This window comes from Pristiophorus japonicus, chromosome 5 (genome assembly GCF_044704955.1).
Source record: "Pristiophorus japonicus isolate sPriJap1 chromosome 5, sPriJap1.hap1, whole genome shotgun sequence".
Classification (NCBI taxonomy): domain Eukaryota; kingdom Metazoa; phylum Chordata; class Chondrichthyes; family Pristiophoridae; genus Pristiophorus; species Pristiophorus japonicus.
In genome coordinates, this window is record NC_091981.1 from 142012521 (window position 1) to 142033643 (window position 21123).

Consider the following 21123-nt stretch of genomic DNA (forward strand, 5'->3'; position numbering starts at 1 on the left):
ATCTTATCGAATGTATAAGATTATGAGGGGGCTTGACAAGGTGGATGCAGAGAGGATGTTTCCACTGGTAGGGGAGACTAGAACTAAAGGGCATAATCTTAGAATAAGGGGCTGCCCATTTAAAACTGAGATGAGGAGAAACGTCTTCTCTCAGAGGGTTGTGGATCTGTGGAACTCTCTGCCTCAGAGAACTGTGGAAGCTGGGACACTGAATACATTTAAGACAGAAATAGACAGTTTCTTAAACAATAAGGGAATAAGGGGTTATGAGGAGTGGGCAGGGAGGTGGGTCTGAGTCCATGATCGGATCAGCCATGATCGTATTGAATGGCAGAGCAGGCTCGAGGGGCTGCATGGCCTACTCCTGCTCCTATTGCTTATGTTCTTATGTTCTTATTAAACTATAGAAATAAACAAGTTAAACATGCGAAAAAAAGAAAAAAAAAGGAACATTCAATTCACTCATTCACATAAGTGAAACTTTAATGGTTGGAGTCCACAATTTACCCATGATCACTTAAATTTTATAAATCCCATAAATACAGTAGTAATATTCTCCACATTAGCAGTTTTCCCATAAGACATTTTAAATCATTTTTGTTTCGCTCCAATGTTGTGTTATGAACGATCAATGCTTTGACCTGTACACAGACATACCAAGATACCAAACTGTCAAAAATACTCGGAATTTTGAATATTCATGCCATGAGCAAAATTGCACACAAGTGCACAATGGTTGATATTTTAAATAACTGAACAGGAGTTTTCAATCATATACAGAGAAAAACAAATACGACGCAAACACATCTTGTGCGATTTGTTTCTAAATTAGCAACATTTCTAACAAACCAATTTTACGTGTGCAGTGAAAGCAAAATAGGTCTTTTTAATCAAAATGTCCTTTAACATCAGTGTTAATAGATTAAAATATTACCACCAAAATCACAAAAGTATATTATATTTATCAATGATCTTCAGGACGCTACAGTGCTACAACAGAACTTCACATTAATCACACTGGCAGCTGTAAAGGCAGGATACAAGCATTTCCAAATAAACTAGGCAAATAGTAGTCAGAAGCAACTGATTGATCAAGGAAATGAGCTATTCACACATATGCAAAAAATTACTCTAGAAGTCAAAAGATCTTTAAAAGCAGAGAGAAATACATTTATTCAGGCTAGTATTGCTCACAGTAGATCAAGAGATCCATGTCTAAAGACTCCTCAATTTCTTTTGTCCAGTACAGAAAACAAATCTTGAGATGTCTTCTGAAAAATCCATAAAGTACAATGTGAAAATGTTATAATAATGAACTGCTCCACCAAGCCGTTATATAAAAAGAAAATGCATTAGAGTTCCTAATTATTTATATTCTAACTTGTTCAATATTAACCATGGTCATCTTCCAATTAAACAAAGTATCTTCAATCTTAGCTAGCAATCAATGCACTTGTGGAAAATGGAAAAATTAAGCACTAGAATTATGTCATTAGACACTGCAATACTCCAAGGAGTTAGGGTGTCAAAAAATATTGCAAGTTAATTGCCTCATTTCCTTTGAAGGTAATTTTCAATGTTATCAGTGTGATGCTATTCTAAGAGTGCACATTAGACAACAGGCAGCAGTAATCAGCAGTGCATTCCTCACAATTTTGAAAGCTATTAGGGATCAACCAAGTTCAATCCTCAGTTTCAGGTTCCCCGCCAGGAAGCCAGCCTGACTTCCAGTCAGGCAGAGAATGCTGGCTGGACAGGACGCCGCAACAACAGTGCAGTAACCAAAAGAAAACCCTTATCCCAGGTGAAAGACCGATGTCTTGCAAGCAGGTGGAGTTTTAGATATAGAAAGTCTCAACAATAACAAAAATCGTAGGCGGTTTCAGTAGTGCAGTGTTACAATGGTGTGACATTTCTGAAGGTTTTTCCTACAGGAAAGCACTTGGATTTGCTCGTGGATCTTTCTGGTTCCTGTATCTGTGTGTTAACCATACTCCCAGGATCTGAAACAAATTACACTTGCAAGTTATAAAAGCAGGTAATGTGCTAGAACAAAATTGTTTAATAAAGTTAAAGTTAAAGTTACATTATTCTTTTTAAAATTGAAGTTCTAGTTCCAAAAGCAATGTTACACACACACACACAATCACGCTGGAGGTAATTTTTATTTTTATTGCCGGCTGGAAAATGGATGAAAGCAAATCAGCTGCTCATTTTGCACTTCACAGTGGAAAAGAAAATCAAATGAAATGTATCTTCTAAATTCCCTATTGGATTTATAGATGACTATCTCTTATATTGATGGCCTCTAGTTATGCCCTTTCCCACAAATGGAAACATTCTCTCTGTATCCACTGTCAAAATCTTTCATAATTTTAAAGACCTCTATCAGGTCACCCCTCAGCCTTCTTTTTTTCAAGAGAAAAGAGACCAGCCTGTTCATCCTTTCCTGATATGTATACCTTCGCATTTCTGCTATCATCCTTGTAAATCTTCTCTGCACTCTCTCCAGTGTCTCTATATCCTTTTTATAATAGTGACCAGAACTGTACGCACACAGCACTCTAAGGCCCCAAGTTTCAGCCTCCAAGCTGGACGCCTGTTCTTCACGCCTAAAAGTGCACTAGAAAAAAACTTCGATATTCTCCGGCTCCTCGGAGCTCGATCTCAGCTTGGCGCGGCGCGCTCTTCACAGCGGGGGGCGGAGCCAAACACTCGTGCCGATTCTGTAAGTAGTGGGGGGGCGGGTCCAATTTAAATGAGCCAATATGGTGCCGGCAAACAAACATTGGCACTCGGCCATTTTTAAAAGGACTCGGCTGCCGTCGAGCCACTGATGCCGCCCCTTAAGCATAGCCGAATGGCCTCAACCCCCTTGACAAGCTGCGTGCGTCTGGTGTTGATCCTTTGGCTGCCGGCCAGCCACAGACGCCGCTCCTATCCCATGGCCGAATGGCCTCAACCCCCATGAAAAGCTGCGTGCCTCCGGTGTTGATCCTTCGGCTGCCGGTCAGCCACTAACAGAATGAAGGCCTGCCTGCAGCACAGCAGCTCAGCTCGAAGGCTGCTTGCTGCCGCTGTTGGGGCTGCCGTTGAGACACTGACGCCACACCCCTGCCTGTCTCCAACATGAAAGGCCTGCATGAAGCAGAAGGCTGCTGCTGTTTCACACAGGTAGGAACATGGTTTATTTAATCTTTTCTTTGCTTACAAATTTTTATTCAGGTTGGATTTATTTGTATAATATTTGTATAAGTATAACTACGGATTTATTGTAGAATTTAATGACTTCCCTTCACCCCCCCCCCGCCATTCCCTATGCCTAATTTGTAACCTACGCCTGATTTTCTAAAGTGTAGACAAGGTTTCTTCACTTACTCCATTCTAAGTTAGTTTGGAGTAAGTTTTCACTGCCGAAACTTTGAAAACAGGCGTAAGTGGCCGGACACGTCCCCTTTTGAAAAAAAAAATTCTGTTCCAAAGTGAAACTGTTCTAACTGACTCGAACTGGAGCAAACTAAATGCTGAGAATTTGAATTTCTAAGATACTCCGTTCTACACCAGTTGCTCCAAAAAATCAGGAGCAACTGAGGCCGAAACTTGGGCCCTAGATGTGGTCTAACCAAGGTTTGATACAGGTTTACCATAACTTCCCCACTTTTCAATTCTATACCTCTAGAAATAAACCCTAGTGCTTGGTTTGCTTTTTTAAAAAAATGGCCTTGCTAATCTGTGTCGCAACTTTTCGTGATTTATGTATTTGTACTCGGCGATCCCTTCGTTTCTCTAACCCACCTAGACTCGGAGCCTCCAAGTGGGTGATCTCCCTATTCTTCCTACCAAATTGTAATATTTTACATTTATATGTGTTGAACTTCATTTGCCAATTATACACCCATTCTGCAAGGTTATTAATGTCCTCCTGTAATTTGTTGCAGTCCTCCTCAGTATTGACTATCCACCATCCCCCCCCCCCCCCCCAATTTGGTATCATCCGCAAATTTAGAAATTATGTTTTTGATTCCAAAGTCTAAATCGATAATGTAAATTGTAAACAACAGTGGTCCCAGTCCTGATCCTTATGGAACACCACTACCCACCTTCTACAATTGTGATTAGGTACATTTTACTCCAACTCTCTGCTTTCTGTCAGCTAGCTATCCATTCTGATTCTTGTCCCCCGACTCCACATTCTCTGACCTTGTTCACCAGTCTATTATGGGGTATCTTATCAAAAATCGTTTGAAAATCTCGATAAATTACATCTGCTGCATTACCATTGTCCACTCCCTCCGTTACCTCCTCAAAAAATTCAATGAGGCTGGTCAAGCAACACTTTCCCTTTTAAAATCCATGCTGACTATTCATTACTATATTTTTGGTTTCTAGATGTTCTTCAATTTTCTCCTTTAGTAGGGATTCCATTATTTTTCCTATCACCGATGCTAAGCTGACTGGTCTATAATTCCCTTTCTTAAATATAGTTATTACATTAGCTATCCACCAGTCCTCTGGCACTGCATCTTTTTTTAATGAATTATTAAATATGTGCATTAATGACTGTATTATCTCTTCCCTAGATTCTTTTAAAATGCATGGATGCAATCCATCCAGACCAGGGGTTTTATCTTCTTTGAGTTTGATTAGTTTATTTAATATATCTTCTCTTTTCATTTTAAATGCACTTATCTCATTACTAATTTAATCATCCAATGTCATGTCCACATGTCCTATCTCCCTGGTAAACACGGAAGCAAAATAATTATTTAATATTTCTGCCATCTCTCTATTGTTACCTGCGGTATTATCCTGTCGATCCCTTAATGGCCATATTCCCATCCCTTTTTATTGATGTGCTTGTAAAATATTCTACTATTTTGTTTTATGTTCCTTGATAATTTAATTTCATTGTTCCTCTTTGCCTTCCGAATTGTTTTTTTGACTTCTCTCCTAATCCCTTTGTATTCTCCCTTATCATGCACATTCCCAAGCTGTCTATGTACTTATTAAATTCATCTTTTCTTACTCTCAATTGTTCCCTTATGGCTTTTATTCATCCATGAAGTCGCATTAGTGTTTAGTTTGTTCTTTCCTTTTTAGTAGAACATATTGTTCCTGCACTCTGTTGAACACGGTTTTAAATGTTTCCCGTTGCTGTTCTACATCGTTGTTTGCCAATATTATTGCCCATTTTATTTTCCCAAGTTCTATTCTCAGTTCCTCCAAAATTAGCTTTTCGCCAAACTATTACCTTGGTTTTCGTCATACTTGTGGCCTTCTCAATTATCTTAAAATATACATTATGGTCATTATTGCATATATGTTCCCTTTTTACATTTCTTATCTGCTCTGGTTCATTCCCCATTACTAGGATCCAATAGCAAATCCTACCTTGCTGGGCTTTTTACATAGTGGGTTAGAAAGGAGTCCTGTACACATTGTAGGAACTCCATTCCCTTATCCCCTTCACCTACCTCTTCTGTCCAGTTTAAAGGGAAGTTTACAAACATTAAACACTTCAGTTTTACAAATAAAGAGCCGCTATCAATAATAAATGATAAATACATCAATAAATCAATCAAAAAAAATTAAGAATTTAAAAAAAAAATCAATAAATAAAAAAAATTCTACTCACTGACTGCAGCAGCGGGAGCCCACCAACAGCGTTCTGGGATTGGCCCCTCACACCCCCCCCCCCCCCCCAGTGTGTGTGTCTCTCTGTCTGTGTCTCTCTCTCTCACTCTCTGTTAGTGTCAGTGTCCCTCTCTCTGTCCGTCAGTGTCTGTGTTTCTGACAGCGAGGGGAGGGAGAGGAGAGGAGAGGAGAGGGAGGAGAGGTAGAGGAGGAGGGGGGGGGGGAAGGAGAGAGAGAGAGAGAGCGCGAGGGGGTGATGGAGGGGAGGAAGAGAGGGAGAGGAAGGGGGAGAGGAAGGGGGAGAGGAAGGGGGAGAGGAAGGGGGAGAGGAAGGGGGAGAGGAGACTGAATGGGCCCGGCTGACATGAAGAAGCTGGGCCCAAGACTTCGGGCGGGGCCCACCCCCAGCAAGATGCCGGGCAGGCGTGCCCCGCTGAAGGAGTTAAAGGTAGGTGGCCGGGGGGGGGAAGGAGAGGATGGGGGGTCGTCGGAGCGGGAGCTGGAGGGCGGGTCCGGAGCGGGAGCTGGAGGGGGGGGGGAGGGAGAGGGGTTCAGAGAGCCAGCTGGAGCCAGAGCAGGAGCTGGACGAGGGAGGTGCCGCCTGATCCTCGCAGCTCCAGTGAGGCCATTCGGCCAGGGCTAGGGGCTGCGTGCTTCGGGCCCCTCCCACACAGTTTCGGCGCCTGGAGCTACTGCACATGCGTGCCCATGCAGAGATCCCGGCACTGATTTCAGCGCAGGGACCTGGCTTCGCCCCCCACAGCTCCTGCTGCGCTGCGCCGAGCTACAAAGGACCTGCAGGGAGCCGGAGAATCTGCAGGTATTTTTTAGGCGCACTTTCGGGGGCGAAAAATGGGTGTCCAGGTCGGGGCTGCGCCGTTCTAGGCGCGGCCCAAAACTTGGACCCTGTATGTGGTCCAATAAAATAAGTTTTTGATTTTTTTCCTCATGCCATACTTTATGAAATTCTCCTAAAATACAGAAACTATGAAGGGAATTTTCACATGAAAAAAATAGGTGGGTTGGTGGCGGGCAAGTTAAAGTTTTAAAAATTTCCTGTTCAGCCAGAATTCTCTGCTCGACTGGAAACATAGAAATAGAAAATAGGTGCAGGAGTAGGCCATTCGGCACTTCGAGCCTGCACCACCATTCAATAAGATCATGGCTGATCATTCACCTCAGAACCCCTTTCCTGCTTTCTCTCCATACCCCTTGATCCCTTTAGCCATCAGGGTCATATCTAACTCCCTCTTGAATATATCTAACGAACTGGCATCAACAACTCTCTGTGGTAGAGAATTCCAGAGATTAATAACTCTGAGTGAAGAAGTTTCACCTCATCTCGGTCCTAAATGGCTGGTCATTTGGTCAGCTGGTCAATCAGGCTGGCTTCCTGCTGGGGAACCTGCCCTTGATGTCAGATGCATGTTGTGGAGTTAAAATTCCACAGCGTGTAGTCAACCTCCCACCCCCCACCCACTCTGGGCAGGTCAGAAACTGGAAGATCCAGCCCGATTTAAAATAGCTTTGTGACAATGGAAATTTGAGCTGTCGTCATTATTTTGTTAAGAGTGCATTAAAACTGTATAATTTTTCAAAGTTTGTAAGCTAATACCACTGCCCTTGTTGACTGAACCACTCGTTTTTTTTTAAAAGTTATTGATAGTTTTACTGACCTCAGTGAAGCTGAAGAAAAGACCTATGCCACCAACAAATCTCAGCACTTCTCCAGCATAGGTTTTTAGGGTTGATCCACATGGTCTACACTCACTAATCGCAGAACAACGCTGGAAGAAAAGAAAACGCAGATATAATTTTTTTTTGTAATTAACATTTTCTTCAATAGTGAAGTACAGGTATGCATTTTTGAAAAGAATTTTCAACAAAACTTAAGCAAAGTAATGCGGATGCTGGAAATCTGAAATAAAAATAGAAATTGCTGGAAATGCTCAGCAGGTCAAGCGGCATCTGTAGAGAGAGAAAAACAGACTCAACGGGCTCAATTTTCCCCAATTATCTGCACCGTATTTTTGGCATGCACCTTTTTTTTTGGAGGAGTTTCTACGCCAGTGTAATTCACTTAGGTACGATTTTTTTTTTGCACAGGACCTCGGGGATCGGCTTCAAAAGAAGCCCGGGGGGGGAATACGAGCCCCGAGCCAGTATCTGGGAGAAGGTGCAATTCTGCCGGCCGATGCTGCGACCCTCGAGCCCGGTGAGGAGAGAAGTGGTGGGGTGGTACTTATAAAAATACCAAAAATTCAATAATTGAATTACACTTTGTTGCCCCAAATGTCTTCATTGAATGCCCAGATTCCCATTGTAAGCAAGCCCATTGCGCATGCATAGATCAGGGTGTGGTCCATACGAGGGCATCCACCTTGGAGAGAGAGGGAAGAAGTGTGAGTGTTTTGTCCTGTTTTGAGGTTGTTGCAAAGCTACAATTTAATTATGGTGGCAATATTGACAATGCTATACCATGTGCAAGCCTTCTGCTTGATTAGGCAGCATCACCTGAGGAACCTCAGAGCACATAGGATGATGGGCAGGAGACCTTACCCACATCGGGAATATCGAGACAGGCGTTCATACCTGCACCTGAGTGAGGTAGACTCTGAGAAGGCTGCGTTTCTGCAAAGAAGTTGTAACAGAGATATGTGAGTTAATAAAAGCAGACTTGCACCCTAGAAGCGTCAGGAGGACTGCTTTGTCAGTTGAAGTAAAGATTACAGCTGCACTTTCATTTTATACATCTGAATCATTCCAAGCCACAACTGGGGATGTGTGTGCCATTTCTCAATATGCAAAAGATAACTGCATTCAGCAGGTGACTGCTGCACTATATGCCCGGAGGAATGACTACATAAAGTTCCCCCAGGACCGCCCAGGCAATGCGTTACAGGGCTGTGGGCTTCTCCAGGATTGCTGGCTTCCCCATGGTACAGGGCTGCATTGATTTGTACCCACACTGCCTTGTGAGCACTTTGAGGATTCAGAAATGTACAGGAACAGAAAAGGCTTCCACTCCATGAATGTGCAGCTTGTCTGTAATGACATGCATCACATCATGGTAGTTGATGTGAGATACCCTGGGAGCACCCATGATGCGTTCATCCTACGCGAGAGTGCTATACCTGCCATGTTTCAGCAGCAGCCAGAAGGGCAGAGCTGGCTGCTGGGATACAAAGGGTACGGCCTCGCCACCTGGCTCATGATGCCCCTACGCATAACCCGGCCGGATGCCGAGCGGGAATACAACATGTCGCACATTGCGACACACAGCATAATAGAGAGAGGACCATTGGCATATTGAAACAGCGTTTCTGATGCCTGGACCATTCGGAGACTATTTGCAATACTCCCCTCAGATTGTCGGTCAGTTCACTGTTGTTTGCTGCATGCTGCACAACTTAGCCATCATGAGGCAGCAGCAGCTGATAGCAGAAGACCCACCTGAGGAGAGAGTGGCTGATGAGGAGGAAGATGCAGATGACGAGGAAGAGGAGGATGAGAAAGCCATGCAACTACTGCTTGAGCTTTGCGGCAGCAACTCATCCGTGAACGCTTTGCTGCCTGAAGGCTCAGCGGCAACTATTCAAAATGGACCATGTTTACTGCTTGGACCTGTTCTGTAATGTTGTGTTGTGTTAATAATGGAACAAATAATGGAAATGATTCAGTTATAATTTAAAATATATTTTATTCAAAATTTTAACACTTGTTTGTACTTAACTTTTAAAAAAAATATTCTTCTATCAAACTTTAAACTATTCAGTTAAGATCACTTAAAAACTTTTAAACTTGTAAATTTACATCACTTACAAAAAACTTTTAATTTGAGAACAGTTACAACAGTAATAGCAATAACAGCAGCAGCAGCAAACAAAGGCTGCACCCATCTCTCTTCCACTTTATTCTAAGACCGCCCGCTGCTTAGTGACTATCCTTGCCCACAGGTGGTGGCGCAGTGTTTCGCAGGTTATTCTTTCGAGCATCTCGGGTAATGCACACTTGTTGGGGGGCGTTCTTCAGAGGTTGGTCTGGGGATTGGAATGGAAGTGGCAGTTGATGCTGTCAATGGCTGCATGGTCTGGACGTGTTCCCTTATTCCAGCAGCTACCTCCAACATTCCCTCCGACAGCATCTCAACTACCTGCAACATTCCCTCCCTCCCTCCCTCCCTCCCTCATGTTCACCGACAGCGTATCAGCTACCTGCACATTCCCTCCCCAATGTGCCCAGACAGTGTTCCCATTTCTCGCGAGAGTGTTGTTACTTCTCCTGACTGTCCAGATACCTCATCATCCACCCCACTGATGGTATCCAGGAGTGATCATGTAAGTTCAATGCTCTCCCCACTCATTGCCATCACCTGAACCACATCTGTTAGATTCTGCATCTCTGGAGAGCGCTGTCGAGCTCTCCGTCCCGTCCTCACCCTGCGTGTGGCTCGTTGCCCCCAAATGGGGGCCACAGCCTCGGACGGCGGAGCCCTGGCTGTGGCTCGCTGCACCTGACTGGAACCCGCAGCCTCGGACAGCGTGAAACCAGGAAATGTCCCAACACTCACACCACTAGTTTTCAATTTCAAAATTGCATTGGCTGCCTGTAGCAGAAGCTTTCGAAATGTATTCTTACACTTGACAAAAAGTCAAATTCGAAGTGGCTAAAATTTCAAACACACTGAAATGTATTTATATATAAGACCGCACTGTTATGCTAATAGACATTTACACCAAGTATCACCAACAGCTTTGTTAGTTCAACTGAGTCCATGTTTCTTGTCTACAGACTGTTGAGGATTAACTGAATCAAGGGTTTCCCCATTTCTCTGGCAATGAGGTTTATTAAATAACTCAAAAGGATCCACCAATAGCGTCTCTTTAAATTAAATAAAACTATAAAGGGAAGTATAATAAACAGTTTAATTTGGTCTTCACTTGTATTGCCTTAACAGATTAAAAAAAAACTTACAACATATCTGTAATGTTAAATTCAGCTGGTTATTATAACATTAAGCCAGTGGGGCATAAAATCAGGCTGCCTGCCATGATGATCTGAAATTTTGGCGCAGAAATCTCAGCCTCCCTGGGTCCGTACGTTGTTTCTACGGACCTGGGAAGGCATTGGAAAAGCTGAATTTTAGCGCACAATGCACATGTACTGAAAATCGGCTTTTCCATTGTCAAGTTTCTGGCTTGACAGATCTCACACATGTCGGGAGCGAAGACATTTGCCAGGGCAAGATTGCAGGATTTACCCATATCTTGCCCAGCAAATGTCCTCAAAGCTCTTGCGCCTGATAAAAGCAGGCACATAGCCTATTCTTACAGGCGTAAGAGTTTTAAAACATTGTAAAATAAATTTTCAAAACACGTTATTGTTAAAAATCCTCTCCACTACGGTAAGTTTATTTTAAAGTATAATTAAAAAAACTTTAAAAATTGGTTTATATATTTTTTTAAATACATAAATAACTAATTTAAATTAATAAAAATATGTTGTGCATTTTTGGCTATCTTTTATTATTGCATATTAGTGCTTTGGGGGCTGTTTCTCATTCATAATAATGGGAACTCCAACTTAGAGTACCCATTATTATGAATGAGAATATACTATACCTGATTGGTTGCCCAGATCCATGTGACTCCAGCTCCAGACCTATGCACGTCCCAAAGTGAATGCTCTCTGTTGTGCAAGAAGAGGAGGTCTCGACTCCGGGATCTCTTGCGAGCATTCGACCAAAACGTAGGTGCGCATCTTCTGTCCTATTTTTAGACGAACGCCCACAGGAAGAAGAAACCGGGATTTCTGGGCCGTTAATGTCTATGATTCTAAGCGAATTAACGGCCCAGAAGGAGGCCATTCGGCCAATCGTATATTCGCCTGACATCCAACCTAAATCCACTTTCCAACTCTTGGTCCGTAGCCTTGTAGGTGCATATCCAAGTACTTTTTAAATGAGATGAGGGTTTCTGTCTCTACCATCCTTTCAGGCAGTGCATTCCAGAACCCCACCACCTTCTGGTTGAAATAAATTCTCCTCAAATCCCCTCTAATCCTACCAATTTCTTTAAATCTATGCCCTTTGACCACTCTGCTAAGGGAAATACGTCCTTCCTATCCACGAATTGTATACACCTCAATTAAGTCTCCCTCAGTTTCCTCAGTTCCAAAGAAAACAACACCAACCTGTCCAATCTTTCCTCATAGCTAAAATTATCCAGTCCTGGCAACATCCTCATAAATCTCCTCTGTACCTTCGAGTGGAATCACATCTTTCCTGTAATGTGGTGACCAGAACTATGCACAGTACGCTAGCTGTGGCCTAGTGTTGTATACAATTCTAGCATAACCTCCTTGCTCTTGTATTCTGTGCCTCGCAATGTATCCCGTATGCCGCCTTAGCCACCTTATCTATCTGTCCTGCTACTTTCAGTAATCTGTGGATATGCACTCCAAGGTCCATTTGTTCCTCTACACTTTAGTATCCTACCTTTTTATTGTGCATTCTCTTGCCTCATTAACCCTCCCCAAAAGCATTACCCACACTTTTCCGGATTGAATTCCATTTGCCAAATTTCTTCCCACCTGACCCGTCCATTGATATAGAATCATAGAAATTTACAGCATGGAAGGAGGCCATTTTGGCCCATCGTGTCCGTGCCGGCCAACAAAGAGCTATCCAGCCGAATCGCACTTTCCAGCTCTTGTTCCGTAGCCCTGTAGGTTACAGCATTTAAAGTGCATGTCCAAGTGCTATTTAGATGCGGTGAGGGTTTCTGCCAGACCCCCACCACCCTCTGGGTGGTGAAGAAATTTCCCCTCAAATCCCCTCTAAACCTACCAAAATGCATCACTTCGCACTTTTCGGTTTTAAATTTAATCTGCCACGTGTCCACCCATTCCACCAGCCTGTCTATGTCCTCTTGAAGTCTATCACTATCCTCCTCACTGTTCACTATACTGCCAAGTTTAGAGTAATTTGCAAATTTTGAAATTGTGCCCTGTACACCCAAGTCCAAGTCATTAATATATATCAAGAAAAGCAGTGGTCCGAGTACCAATCCCTGGGGAACACCACTGCATACCTTCCTTGTGTCCAAAAAAACAACCGTTCATCACTACTCTCTTTTCTGTCACTTTGCCAATTTCATATCCATGTTGCCACTGTTCCTTTTTTATGCCATGGGCTTCAACTTTGCTGGCAAGCCTATTATGTGGCACTTTATCAAACAATTTTTGGAAGTCCATGTACACATCAACCATATTGCCCTCATCAGTCCTCTGTTATCTCATCAAAATACTCAATCAAGTTAAACAAACACGATTTGCCTTTAACAAATTCCTGCTGGCTTTCCTTATTTAATCAACACGTACCCAAGTGACTTTTAATTTTGTCCCAGACTATTGTTTCTAAAAGTTTCCCCACTGCAGAGGTTAAAATGACTGGGTTTATCCTTGCACCCTTTTTTGAACAAGGATGTAGCATTTGCAATTCTCCAGTCCTCTGGCAACACCCTTGTATTTAAAGAGGATTAGAAGATTATGGCCAGTACCTCCCCAATTTCCACCCTCACTTCCTTCGGCATCCTAGGATAAATCCCATCCGGTCCTGGTGACGTATCTACTTTAAATATATCTAGCCTCTCTGATACCTTCTCTTTATCAATTTTTATCCCATCCAATATCTCGACTACCTCCTCTTTCACTGTGACTTTGGCAGCATCTTCTTCCTTTATAAAGACAATTGAAAAGAACTCATTTAGTACCTCAGCCATGCCCTCTGTCTCCATGTGTATGTCTCCTTTTTGGTCCCTAATTGGCCTCACCCCTCCTCTTACTACAGTTTATTATTTATATGCTAATAGAAACCTTTTGGATTCCTTTTATATTAGCTGGCAGTCTATCCTCGTCCTCTCTCTTTGCCCCTCTTATTTCCTTTTTCACTTCCTCTCTGAACTTTCTATATTCAGCCTGGTTCTCACGTATTCTCAACCTAACTGCCTCCCACTGATTTATTTTCATGTAGCTGTTTCCAGTCCACTTTTGATAATCACCTCAGCTTTGTAAAATTGGCCTTTTCCCCAATCAAGAACATTTTCTCCTGGTCTATCTTTGTCCTATTCCATAACAATGCTAAGTCTAACTAAATTATGATCACTGCCACCAAAATGCGCTCACACTGATAACCCTTCCACATACCTAGCTTCATTCCCTAAAACTAAGTCCATAACTGCCCCATCTCGTTGGGTTTGCTATGTACTGGCTAAAAAGGTTCTCCTGAATGCATTTCTAGAATTCTGTGCCCTCTATACCCTTTACACTAATTCTATCCCAGTTAATATTAGGGCCGTTGAAATCCCCTATTATTATTGCCCTATTGTTTTTGCACCTCAGAAATTTGCCTCCATATTTGCTCTTCTATCTCCCACTGACTGTATGGGGGTCTATAGTACACTCCGAGCAGTGTGATTTCCCCTTTTTTGTTCTTTATTTCAACCTATATGGCCTCATTTGATGATCCTTCCAACATATCATCCCTCCTCACAGCTGTAACTTTCTTTAACCAATATTGGGTAGCCCGGTTTCTTTTTTATCCCTCTCCATCTCGGCAGAAAATCCTGTAACCAGGAATATTGAGCTGCCATCCCTGCTCTTCTTTAAGCCATGTTACAGTAATAGCTATGGCATCATACTTCCACGTGTCAATCTATGCCCTCAACATCATCTGCCTTTATTCACTAGACTGCTTGGATTAAGCACTGCTAAACCCTTTATCTATTTTCTAGCATTTGTTTCCTCTATTTTTAAAACTTGCTTACTAATTTTCTGCCTTCCATCGCCAGCTTTGCTTTTCTCCCTCCTAAATCTACACTCAGATTCCTATACACATGCCAAACTATTTTAAACCCTCCCGAACAGCACTAGAAAACCCTCAACTTTCCCAAAGAGAATGTGCCAACTGAGATATGCTAATATTGTTGTTGTTTAATTATGTAAGTCTCTGAGACTATGAAGTAATGGAAAGATTCCAAGAGTTCAGTCAGTTGAAATGGTCAGTTACTAACAAGCATCTCAGGCTATCAGCATGATAGTTTTCATTCAGTGTTTATTAGCTAGCCATTCTGGGATAATTAAACAACAAGACAAAAGGCCATCGACCTGAAACATTAACCTGGTTTCTCTCCACAGATGCTGGACATGGTGCTATGTGCGATACATCAGTAGCTGGTATAGGGAGCAGGAGTTCTATGTTCCTATCCCCAGATCATGTTATTGTTTAATTAGATAGCGGGCAGAGAAAAAGTACTTTCTAGTTCGTAGGGCAAGCGAGATCTGGGGAGTGAGGAGGTGAGTTACTCACCTCAGAATACCCAGCTTCTGACCTACTGTTGTAGCCACAGTATTTAATATGGCTGGTCCAGTTAAGTTTCTGGTCAATGGTGACTTCCAGGATGCTGATGGTGGGGAATTCGACTATGGTAATGCCGTTGAATGTCATAGGCGATGGTTAAATTCGCGCTTGTTGGAGATGGTCATTGCCCGACATTTGTGTGGCGCGAATGTTACTTGCCACTTATCAGCCAAGCCTGAATGTTGTCCAGGTCTTGCTGCATGTGGGCAAGGACTACTTCATTATCTGGGGAGTTGTAGTGAACATCCCCACTTCTGACCTTATGATGGAGTGAAGGTCATTGATGAAGCAGCTGATGGTGGTTGGGCCGAGGACACTGCCATGAGGAATTCCTGAAGCAATGTTCTGGGGCTGAGATGATTGGCCTCCAACAACCACAACCATCTTCCTGCCCAAATTGACACAAATAATTACTCTATCAAAGTACAGAATTGCCCATCTTCATTCATCTAAGGTTTTTAAAATCAGTATTAATGGCAAGAGAGAACCTAATCAGGAGAGTTATTGAGCCAGACTCTAGAGAGATGACAGTAAATTGCTATAGAATCCTTCAGCAAACCTGTAATTTCAACTTTGTCAATTCAGCTCCATCATGCTGTTGCATTCAGTAGCTTGGTCACACAATTTTCTCAATCAGGTTATTAATTTTGTTTGATCAATTTTTACCAACAATAAGCAGGAGGAAACTATGTTGAAGCCAATTTAATTGCTGTAGTCCATTACATGAAATTCATAGTTTAATTCAGATTTTACCTGTAAATTCATATTTATTACAGAACACTGGTTTACAAAAATTACAGAATAAATATTATGAATTGGTTACTATGATGATGGTTCAAAAGTAAATCCCTAGCTCATTAGATCAGAATTACCTAAAATATGTAGGACATAATAAATAGTCATGAAAGAATGAACAAACCTGGATTTATATAGCAGCTCATCGTTAATGGAGATGTTCCAAAGCACTATACCAATAGATTATTTCTGAACAATTATGTAGCCAAACACAGAAGGTAAGAAGGACACTAGGAACTCCCTACTCCACCTCAGATAATACCAGAGAACCTTTAACTACCAGCTGAAGAGGCAGGTGGGATCTCAGTTTAACGTTTTATCCGAAAGATGGCACTTATCAAGGTAGCGCTCCCTCACTGCTGCACTGGTGTCTGCCTATATGATGTACTCATGTCTATAATGAGAACGTTCTGAATTAACGATCAGACTGCTTCCACTGTGCCAAGAGGCAAGATTTCCTCTGTCCACTATTTTAACTGAATTTATGACTATGAATTTGAAATTCTAAATTCACGATTTTTGCATGAAACCTTAATGAACACAACTAAAAGCGCATTATCACAGGTTACGCAACTGTGCTATGCAGTTTCCTCAAAGGAGTTCCCTTTCACTCCAACTGGAATTCCCAACTCCAGATTTATACTATGGGGCCGAAATTAAGCCCCCCAGAAAGGCCAGTTATCGCCTCTGGGCGGCGCTAACGGGGTCCTAAAGGGCTTTTGCCTGGCAGCCAGAGCGCTCACCCTAAGAATTGCCCCCAGGGCTCGGAGCGCGAAAAGTGCTTTGCTCTACACTCCATGATTAGCACACCGGTGCGGCACACGCAATTATGCCCTTATAACTCCAGTACCGGTGCAAAACAAAAAATTGCTTTGCACTGATGCAACAGCTGCAATGTAAATGAAATCCAAGATGTTCTTACATACAGAGAACAAATTAATTATTCCCCCTGAAATTCCAGCACACATGCATTCAGCTAGTCACTTAATACCAGCCAGATAATAGAATCGGAAAGCATTTTAAGTGAAATAATAGTAATTTTTGATGACTAAAAAGCCCACTAAGTTTTTGAACAGAAGGCTTATAGGTTCTATCAGAGCCATATTTGCATGGTGTCAAAGCACGCCACGGAATGAGTTGTGAACCAAATGAAAACAGTACTTCCAGGGCAGGAATTTAGGAGTAGAGAGTGTGAGAAGCTGAAATTTATATAGATGAGAATATAAACTTAACTAGAACTTAACATCTATCGTAGGAATGGCAGCACAGGAAGGTTCCTGCATTATATTTCAAGTAGCAGATGTTAACTCGATTAAGCAGATCTGCAGGAAATGTCTTCAACTGACATTACTTGAACTCAAGATCTCAGAAAATGAGGGAGATTTCTGGAGGTTTCAGAGGGCAATCACCCCACTGAGAAATAAAGAGCTGGCAGTGGTAGAAGATAGAGTTACTATCCACAAGTTAGGGAAAGTAAGGAGAGATATTCTAAAGTCAGACAGCCCAGGGAAAATTACTCTCTAGAAAGTTTAAAACACTGGCTTCCTGTTGTAATAGAGCTCCCCCTAATGGACTAATGCTCCACCTAGTGGACTACTGTTGTAATGCAACTAATGATTTACTAATAAAGGTCACGTGGAAAAATCACAGATGATAGATGGCGCCATCTTGTAGACTGTATTTGTTAGTGATGTCATAAGAAAAATCACATTGGTCATGAGGATAGGATAATCGGATTCCCGAGTTGAAATTTTTGTTGATGGATGTTCCTGCTAACCAACAGAGCGACTTTGAGAGGATCTTTGTTTTGCAGAACTCAAAATCCAAGGTAGTTTACAAGCACACTTGGCGGAACTGAAGAGTCCAGGTGGCTGGGCCTATGGAAATAATAGGGCTCTGGGTTGAAGTCCATCATGAGAAATGTTTTTTTACTGCGAATAGCATCGTCGAAGTCAATGATTATAATCGCAACCGGGTGGTTTTAGAAAGGAAACCGGCTATTTTATTGACTGAAGCAGGCCCCGAGGTGTATAAAGCCCTGAAAAATGTACTTGTTCTGGTCCAGCCAAAGAGAACACCACTGACGGAGATTCTAACCAAGATAGAATAGCATTACAGTCCCAAGTCCTTGGAAATTGCTGAAAGTTATCATTCTGGAATACAAAATCAATTAACTGACGAGAGTACATTTTAGCTTTAAAAAAAGCTATCCATTCACTGTCATTTTGGAAACTTTCAGGACCAATCATTGCGTGACCGCTTAGTTTGTGGGTTGAGAAATGAAGCAATCAGAAGAAAGTTGTTGACAACCCCGAACTTGACTTTTGATTTAGCTGGTCAGACAACTAAGACAATAGATATGGCCAATCAATACTCCCGAGAATTTCACACCATTTTCAGTCATCAGACAACTGAGGTGAATTGCTTGCAGGTTAAAAATAAAAGGCAGTTGGGCCCCAAGGCCTTAGTAACCGGTCAAGGTAACAGTACATTAAAGTCATGCTATTGGTGTCTGGGACAACATCTCACTCAAAGCTGTCTAAAAGTGAAGGCACAGTGTTTTCACTGCAAGAAAACTGGGCATCTTGCAAAGGCATGCCGACTGAAGAGTAAACTGATGTTCAATGCTATAAGTAGAAATCACCAGAGACTACACAGCATTGGAGAGAAGAAACAGGATGAGGAGGTTCTGGAGATACACATCATCAGGAGCACGAGGGTAGCCAACAATGATTCACGATGTATCCAAGTAGATGCTGCAGGAACCAGGATATCCATGCAAATCGACACCGGTGCATCCATGAGTGTAGTACTGGAATCACTATATCTCGACAAGTTGCATAATTTTCCACTGGAGAAATTGAAGGTACAGCTACAAGGCTACTCAGGAGAGCAATCCCTGTGGTAGGATGCATCACCATACTGGTGAAATACAAGGATCAGTTTCAGAGCTTGCCTCTCATAGTAGTGGCAGGAGACAAGCAGGCCTTGATAGATAGAAATTGATTGGGATCACTGAAAGCTGGATTGGAATGAGATTTTTCGTGTGGAAATGAAATTTCCATGACAAGATGATATTCATTTCAGCGCCAAACAGGCAAATCCATAATAACGTATTGAATGAAGTGCCCCAACGGCTAGAGGTGCACAGAATATGAGTGACTGTTCACAAGTGCGAGTTATTTCAAAATTCAGCGGAGTATTTAGGGCACGGAGTGGAGAAAGATGGTTTACATCCAACCAAGGGAAAGCTGGAAGCAATTAGAAATGCACCCACTCCCAAGTATATCACTGAACTTCGATCATTTTTGGGTCTTTTGAACTATTATGGGAGATGCCCACCAAATGTGGCTACAATGTTACATCCATTGAATGAGTTGTTGAAAAAACAGGTCCATTTGCTGGAGTTCTTTGAGGACGTAACGAACAGGGTGGATAAAGGGGAACCAGTGGATGTGGTGTATTTGGACTTCCAGAAGTCATTTGACAAGGTGCCACACAAAAGGTTCCTGCGCAAGATAAAAGTTCACAGGGTTGGGGGTAATATATGAGCATGGATAGAAGATTGGCTAACTAACAGAAAACAGGGAGTCGGGATAAATAGTTAATTCTCTGGTTGGCAACCAGTAACTAGGGGAGTGCCGCAGGGATCAATGCTGGGACCCCAACTATTTACAATCTATATTAACGACTTGGAAGAAGGGACTGAGTATAACATAGCCAAGTTTGCTGACGTTACAAAGATGGGAGGAAAAGCAATATGTGAGGGGGACACAAAAAATCTGCAAAAGGACAGACAGGCTAAGTGAGTGGGCAAAAATTTGGCAGATGGAGTATAATGTTGGAAAGTGTGATGTCATGCACTTTGGCAGAAAAAAAAATCAAAGAGCAAGTTATTATTTAAATGGAGAAAGATTGCACAGTGCTGCCGTACAGCAGGATCTTGGGGTACTTGTGCATGAAACACAAAAGGATAGTATGCAGGTACAGCAAGTGATCAGGAAGGTCAATGGTATCTTGGCCTTTATTGCAAAGGGGTTGGAGCATAAATGCAGGGAAGTCTTGCTACAGCTATACAAGGTATTAGTGAGGCCACACCTGGAATACTGCATGCAGTTTTGGTTTCCATATTTACAAAAGGATATACTTGCTTTGGAGGCAGTTCAGAGAAGTTTCACTAGGTTGATTCCGGGGATGAGGGGTTGACTTATGAGGAAAGGTTGAGCAGGTTGGGCCTCTACTCATTGGAATTCAGAAGAATAAGAGGTGATCTTATCGAAATGTATAAGATTATGAGGGGGCTTGACAAGGTGGATGCAGAAAGGATGTTTCCACTGATGGGGGAGACTAGAACTAGAGGGCATGATCTTAGAATAAGGAGCCGCCCAATTTAAACAGAGGTGAGGAGAAATTTCTTCTGAGGGTTGTAAATCTGTGGAATTCGCTGCCTCAGAGAGCTGTGGAAGTTGGGACATTGAATAAATTTAAGTCAGAAATAGACAATTTCTTAAATAATAAGGGGATAAGGGATTATGAGGAGCGGGCGGGGAAGTGGAGCTGAGTCCATGATCAGATCAGCCATGATCTTATTGAATGGCGGAGCAGGCTCGAGGGGCCGTATGGCCGACTCCTGTTCCTATTTCTTATGTTCTTATGTTTTTATTAGAAGTGGTCAGAAGAATGCGACGCAGCATTCAAGAAGTGTAAAGGTCAGTTGGTAGAGAGTAGCATGTTAGTTCACTATGATATATCCAAGGAGATCAAGCTAGCATGTGCACCTCTCCATATGGAGTTGGGACAGTGATCTCTCATGTACTAGTTATTGGGAAGGAGACACCAATTGCTTTTGCTTCACGCACACTCAGTACCAGTGTGCGTAATTATGCACAGATTGAAAGAGAAGCTTTGGCACTGATTTTTGGAGTCAAGAAGTTCCACAAATACTTGTATGGTCATTAGTTTACCATCGTTACTGACCATAAGCCCGACAGCAAGCCTCCATCCAAAGTCCCCAGTTCCAACCTTGGCTGCAGCCCAAATGCAGAGATGGGCTTTGATTTTGTCAGCATATATATATTTCATTGAATAAAGATAATCAGCTGACCACAGTAATGCTGATGCTATGTCCAGGTTGCCATCCCCATCACAAGTTACACCCAATAGGAAAGAAGTGTTCTATTTTTCAGACATTGATGAACTGTCAGTCACAGCTGAAGAGATTGGTAAAGCAACCAAACGTGACCCAGTTATGTCAAAGGTGTATGACTACATAGCAA

At 42.4% G+C, this 21123-nt stretch overlaps 1 protein-coding gene across 1 annotated transcript in view; it reads right to left on the reverse strand.

Moving 5' to 3' along the window:
* Positions 1-447: 447 nt before the first annotated feature.
* tspan13a (tetraspanin 13a) overlaps positions 448-21123 on the reverse strand; it is a 98950-nt gene continuing 78274 nt past the window's right edge. The window contains exons 5-6 of the mRNA XM_070881002.1: positions 7311-7421; positions 448-2003 (exon numbers count right to left, since the gene is read on the reverse strand). Coding sequence (XP_070737103.1) covers positions 1929-2003; positions 7311-7421 — 186 coding nt within the window. The 3' untranslated portion in view covers positions 448-1928. The remainder of the gene's footprint in view (positions 2004-7310; positions 7422-21123) is intronic.